General features: G+C 35.0%; 1 protein-coding gene across 2 annotated transcripts; it reads left to right on the forward strand.

Annotated features, from left to right (window-relative positions):
- Positions 1–705: 705 nt before the first annotated feature.
- Positions 706–3870, forward strand: LOC114304775 (monosaccharide-sensing protein 1-like). Of its 2 annotated transcripts, XM_082877335.1 has the most exons (6): positions 706–828; positions 954–1002; positions 1632–1748; positions 2010–2069; positions 2333–2501; positions 3063–3870. In XM_082877335.1, exons 5-6 carry the CDS (start codon positions 2423–2425, stop codon positions 3401–3403), a joined length of 420 nt encoding a protein of 139 aa, XP_082733461.1. In that variant the 5' UTR covers positions 706–828; positions 954–1002; positions 1632–1748; positions 2010–2069; positions 2333–2422; the 3' UTR covers positions 3404–3870. The 2 variants fall into 2 exon arrangements, with proteins under 2 accessions (XP_082733461.1, XP_082733460.1); XM_082877334.1 differs by having other exon boundaries at positions 954–1748.
- Positions 3871–6700: the final 2830 nt, after the last annotated feature.

The raw sequence follows: 6700 nt of genomic DNA on the forward strand, positions 1-6700 counted from the left end.
TGGATGATGTCATGGCTAAAAAAAAGTTGATTTTTGTCACTAAATTTACTTGCACCAGTGCTAATGGTTTATTTTTCCTTTAAACAGATTGTTGAGCGGCTTAAGAAGTATTTTGATATTCTTGGGGGTCCTTCGACATTTATACAGGTGAGTACCTTATTCCTTGGGTGCTTGTTTTGAAACATTGAAGTCAGGATTTGTTCTGTTTTCTTAAATGAAATAATTTTTTGCATTCGGTTGATGCATTTCCTGGATTGGTCAAGTTAAAAATTATAACTTGCAGCCATTTTCTAACCCTTCCCAAAAGAATGGAAAAGGAAAAGAAAAAAAAAATATATCCACTTTCATAAATCAATGTCAATGAGACCATGAATCTGTGTTTGGATCTTGGATTTGTGGAGAGATTTGAATGCTAAGGAAAAGGGAAGGGAGAAGTAGATGAAATAGAAGCTAAGTTATTCATTGACTTTTCCCTTTCCATATACAAATCCCACTTTTCCCTTCCCTTTACAAATCACTTGGCTAAATTTCATTCGCTTTTCCCTTCCCTTTTTCTTTCTCCCCACAAAAGCATGGATGCTTGACCTTAAAATGTCTGAAGTTCTGACTTCATCCGGAAAAGTGCGAATTTCACTACCAAATTTTGTTCATTTCAAAAGACCATCGACTTAAATCACTCATTTCTCTTTCTTAACAATATTTTAAGACGTATTCTTTACAAAGACCATTAATATACTAAAGCAGACTTCTGATATTTGTTGTGAACGAATAAAGAAGATTCCTTGCATTTCATGCCCATATAAACCAGTGGGATCCATGGCTGTTATGGTAAGGAATTTATAGAATTTTTCAGTTCTCTGCAATGTGGAAGTAAACTGCAGTCCTTGAATTTTTCGGTTCTCTGTTTATTAATTTCATACCAATTTTCATTTTCACTATAATTTAATTTGCAGGTGATGTTCAGCACTGATGGTTATGCATTTCCAGAGACTTTTTACTTAGGTTAGTTTAATTAGTTATCTATCAATTTTATACTTTATTTTGTGATAATATCTTCAAAATCTTGGAGGAGCCAGTTCTGATTGCAGATTGAAATTAATATGAATACAAAATAGAGCCTATTTCTCTTGTTAATTGACTTGATAATATATTTCTAACATCATTAAAAATTATTAATTGACTTGATAATTTATTAATAAAAACTATAATTTATTATGAAATTAAAAATCTCAAAGATGAAATGTAATTTTTAAAATTATAAAAAAAGATTCGTATTTTAATCAAATCTCAAATTCTATGCGTAATTTACCCTATAAAATAGAAAAAGGAAGATCTAACTGGGAGAGAGGACAAGACGGTTCTGGATGAAATTAGACCGGTTGGAAGGTAGTAGTGGGTTGGCATTGTCATCCCTCTCCAATTTTTCCCTTCTCTATTTTATTCTCTTCTCTTCTATTTCATTCATTCTTCATAGTAATCTTTTATTTCATTTCATTTTCTTTTTAGAAAACACAACACACACACACTCACTGTCTACTCTCTATCTAGTTTCTTGGAAACACAGTCTCACAATCTCTGTACACAAACTTCTCAGTTTCTTTTCTTTGATTCTGACGAACCCACAAGAACAGGATTGACATAGTTGCTGGAGCTGAAGTTTGAAGATGACGGTGACGGTGACGATGATGATGATGATGATGAGTACTCTTTTTTGAGAGATGTTCTCAAAGAGTTCACTGAACTTTTGAGTGAGTGTTTGACTAATGCTTGAAGGGTTGTTGGGGTTTTCATAAATGGTTGTTGGTTCTACATCTTTCTTGGGTAGTTTTTTGAATGCTTATTTTATTTTATTTTTAGTTTTGTCTGTGCACTGAATATTCCGTAAAGCCAACTCGCCTCTTCATTCTCATATATTTATGTTGTATGTTCTCTTCAATTATATCATTCAGCAATAGTTTTTAATGGTTTCAGCAACAGTTTTTAACGGTCTCTCTCTCTCTGTCTCAAAGTCTCCTCATTTTAGGTAGTCGGATTTTCCTACTTACACTGACCTTTCTGGTTCTCAAAAGGTAAGCAATATTTTATTTTTTAAGATCTCCCAATTTTCCTCTGTTTTTAGTTTTCTTTTTTGTTTTTTTATTTTTGTGGATGTTGATTGGTTTTCTTAGTTCCTTCTTAGTGGGAAATTCTTTAGCTATTAATGGTAATCAGTGAGTATGTGCTCTTAGTGTCATTGAATTCCCATTTTAGTTGTTTCTGTACTATGATCAAAGTTTAATCATTTTACACACTAGACTTGATGATGCAAACTCATGAACTTTAATCTCTGTAGTGATTTGGGTTGCTGATAAGAGTATCGGATCTGGGTTAGAGTTGGAAGAGTGGTTGATTTGTTATCTTAGTTGGAAAATTCGTCGAAAAGATGAAGAGCGCTGTGTTTGTGGCTATTGCTGCTGCAATTGGTAACTTCTTGCAAGGTTGGGATAATGCCACTATTGCAGGTACTTGTCATTTTAATAATCTAATTCCTCATTTTTGAATTCACTCATGGAAATGATGTAGATTTAGTATTTGCCTGAGTTGATTGATATCCTTGTTCCCAAATTCCCTATTTAATGGATCTAATGAAATGGAAATCAAATTAGTAGGATTTTTGTGCAGTCAAATTTGATTTGTGGATTCAACTATAGATGCTTAATTTTCTATGATCTTTTCTTTGTTTCTTAGTTTGCTTCCCCTCCTTGGAAAGACAGGAGGGAAAGCCCCATTGATAGCTTGATATTGAGTAAATTAGCATTGAGTGCAAACGCATCAATCTAAAGTTTTTGATGATTTGATAAATGAAGAAGATAGGTTGAATTTGATAATTGCTAGAAGTTTTTTTTTTTTTTTTTTTTTTTTTTTTTTTTTTCTGAAGTAGTTAACAATATGGGTATTTTTGGAGAAAAGAAAAAAGTGGTGCAAAGCTTCAAATCCCTTCTGAGTTGTGTGTTTTATGTAATAGTGTAGATGTTTCATTACTGGAAAAATAATGATTTATTATTATTTTTTTAACATTACAGGGGCTATAGTGTACATAAAGGAGGACCTGAGTTTGAAAACTACTATAGAAGGGCTTGCTGTGGCCATGTCACTCATTGGAGCCACACTTGTCACAACTTGCTCAGGTCCCATATCAGATTTGATTGGTCGGCGTCCAATGCTAATAATGTCGTCAATGTTCTACTTTGTTAGTGGTTTGGTAATGTTGTGGTCTCCTAACGTCTATGTTCTACTTGTAGCGTGGCTAATAGATGGATTTGGAATTGGTTTGGCTGTTACTCTTGTCCCGGACTATATATCTGAGACTGCTCCGGCAGATATAAGGGGGTTGTTAAATACTTTTCCACAGTTCGCCGGTTGATGGGGGGTGAGAAGAAAGGAATAGTAGGCATTGTTGTTGGGATGGTTGGGATTGAAGGCATCGTGGTCGGGATTGTGGGCAGTGAAGTAGCCGGCAGTGGTGGCAGAGTCAATGTAGGAAGAGTAGGCATGGTTGGCAGTGTTGGATTGGGCAAAGTTGACGGAATTTAGGTGCTTGGCAGTGGTGGCAGTGTGGGCATTGGCAAGCTTGGGATTGTTGGCATTGTGGGCAAAGGCATACTTGGCAATGGTGGCAATGTGACTTTAGGCAGAGATGGAATTGTAGGCATTGTTTGCAGTAGGTTGCGAGCTGCCAAACTCATCTGGATGCTTGAAAATGAAAGCATCAAAACCAGAGATAGAACAAAACTAGTATGAAAAGCAGCCATTGCTTTTGAGGATCCTGGAAAGTTGGTTTATGGAGCTGAATGATATTGTATTGTACTTGAAGATGTACTTTTTTGGATTGAAGAGAATAACATCAATTGGTAGGTATTTATAGAGAAGAAATGCTAAAATTGTCAACACAATGTGAGTTTGATGAGATGTGGTTGGGTGAAATGTTGTCAAACACTCACTACAAGAAATAAGGGTTTTTGCGGCGTTTTTTTAGCGACGTTTTTTAAAACGTCATTTTTGTTAATATTTAACGACGTTTTAAAAACGTCGCATATTTTTTTAATTAAAACGACATAGTTTTGTAATCGAAGGCGTTTGAAAACGCCTCCAAATGCGGTAGGCCACACGCGCCTATTTTAAATCTGAGACTAAGCTTTTGTAAGCCCTTAGGCCTTCAGACATAAACCAACATTGAATCCTCACATCGCCTCTCTCTCAACCCTCTCTAAAAACCCTTATTTTGAATCTCACCTTCAAATCTCACAGATTCACCGACTTCGAAGCTCCATCACCACCACCATCTGCACCGGCGAGGTAGCGAGATTCACCGATTTCACAGATTCACCGATTCAAATCTCACAGATTCACCGATTTTAGATCAGTCTGCACTGCCACCGCGATTTCGATTCAGATCGGTTTGCACTGCCACCGCGATTTCAATTCTATCTCTAGATCTCTCTCTCTGAGATTTATCTTTGATTTCATCTCAGAGCGATTTCGATTTCTCTCTCTCTCTCTCTCTCTCTATTTCGAAGCGCCACCGCTACCGCCATCGCCATCTGCACCAGCGAGCTATCGATTTCTCTCTTGGCTCTGACGCTGGTTCCATTTATATTGTTAATTTTCATCGGCAATCGCTTCTTCTTCGTATTTTGTTTTGATTATCAATTTGCTATTTTGTTGATATCATGTGAGTTTCATTCTAATCTAATATTGAATCAACTTCTATCCTCTTTGGTATGCTTTTTTATGTGTCAAAGATTGCAGGGAGCAAAAGCATTATGGAATGACACCCCTCAAGAAACCTGTGGATCTTCAGAGATTGAATGAATTGGTGTCAATTGGGTAAGTGGAACCAGAATAATGTATTTATTTTCCCAATCACTAATTATTATTTTTTTTCTTTTTCCTTCCTTTTTTCTGAAGTCAATTCTTGTTGTTAACTTTTGTCATCGGTATTATTTTCTCACTAGATGTCACCATTTAGTCTTAGGTCTTCAAAAGTGAAAATAAACATTAAAATATAGAAGACAGAAGGGTGAAATTAATGTAATTACATATGGCTTTGACTCTTGGAATTTTTTTCCCCCCTGAAATTTTAAATAAAAAGTGAACCAATGTTGTCATCTGCCTTGAATCCAATGCCTTAATGCAGTTCAACTTTCGTCCCACTTTTCCTGGGGCACAGTCCTACATTTCTGATACATTGATCGATAATGTTTTGGCTGTGTTTGATATCTGGATTAGGTTCACTATGATTATGAATTCGGTGGGATTGAGTGATGGGATTACTAATATGGTGGTATTAGGTTGGAAATGTGAGATTAATTGCATTTGTTTGTTTACTATGGGAAATAGTTACATGCTCGTGTTTGTTTTGCTTTAATTGGTTGAGATTAAATCTATGAAATTATTTAAAAGCTCTCATTACATTAAAGTCAACTTTGTGCATTGAAAAAATAATAGTCAGCTTTGTTGTTTTTGTAAATTGGGGGCAAAATAGTCAGCTTTAATGTTTCAACATTCGATTACATATGGCTCTGACTCTTGGAATTTTTATTTATATTAAGTTGATTCACTGATTATTTATATTAAGTTGATTCACTTATGTGCTCTTGATCTATGATATTAGGCTCTTCATCTCAGGCACATTTTTCAAATCAATTAATTCTTTGGTAGTCAATTTTGTTTCAGATTATTGAACCTTAGCATGAATTATATAAATAAGTCTTTTATTTTGACCCACTATTTGCTCAGCTGATTAAATGATCTAAGGCTTGTAATTCCACAGGGCATCATTTAGCCCTAGTTCTAACCTTTGCGTAGTGCTCCATTCTCTATAAGAAAAGGAATTTCTTTGTATATGACAGAAATAGTTGAAGTCACTTCAATGAAATTGTAGTTTTCTGTCCCTCCTTTCTGCATTTTGTCAGGACTGAACTGCACAAATATGGTTGTTTGAATGATCAATTTTTCTTAACTTCATCTGTATTTCCTTCTAAAATGCACCTCTTTTTCTATTTGATGGATTATTTTAAACTTTGTTCTGGCATTGTTCAACAATTATGCATATTCTGTCCTCTCATTGGTCATATATTTGAAAATAAGGGGTTGGAATTGATGTCTCATGTTGCATCTTCACTACTGAAGACAATGAGTAGCTGATGCCTTATGCCAAAACATGTTACTAAGGAAAATATGTTTGTGACATCATGTCCTTTAGAATGCTCTATGTATTTCTCAATTGAAGGAAAATGACAGATTGAAATAGCAAACCTAGTAAGAAATACAAGAGGGTGTATCCATTTTGGCCAGTGAGCTCGTAGACTATGTATTGTTTTCAAAAGTTGGGATTCAACTACCTATTTTTAAAAACCATGTTATGGAACCTTTCCCAGAATTCATTAGTTTACATGTGTTTTTTATTGGGACCAATCCTTCTTTATTTCTGCTTTCTCAAGACTCTTCAGATGTTTCTTCAAGAGCTGGCATTTCACCACCATTTTGTTTCCATAGTTGCAGACATGCTGCATAGTGCCAATTGGAGGCACATGTGACGAATGTACACATATAGCTTCTCATTATCCTTATATTATATGCTCTATGGTAGAGGTGTTTTTATTATTATATTTTTCTTTTTTTTTAATTTCTGACATGCATAACTTGAATGCTGTATTGC

This window comes from Camellia sinensis, chromosome 7, assembly GCF_055761805.1.
Source record: "Camellia sinensis isolate YWXY chromosome 7, ASM5576180v1, whole genome shotgun sequence".
Taxonomy (NCBI): Eukaryota; Viridiplantae; Streptophyta; class Magnoliopsida; order Ericales; family Theaceae; genus Camellia; species Camellia sinensis.

What these genes read in the sequence shown, in the direction of transcription:
- LOC114304775 (XM_082877334.1), top strand. Translation starts at nt 2,423, where the DNA reads ATGAAGAGCGCTGTGTTTGTGGCTATTGCTGCTGCAATTGGTAACTTC. An exon ending in GGATAATGCCACTATTGCAG is followed by an intron (nt 2,502 to 3,062) that starts GTACTTGTCATT and finishes TTAACATTACAG; the next exon opens with GGGCTATAGTGTACATAAAG.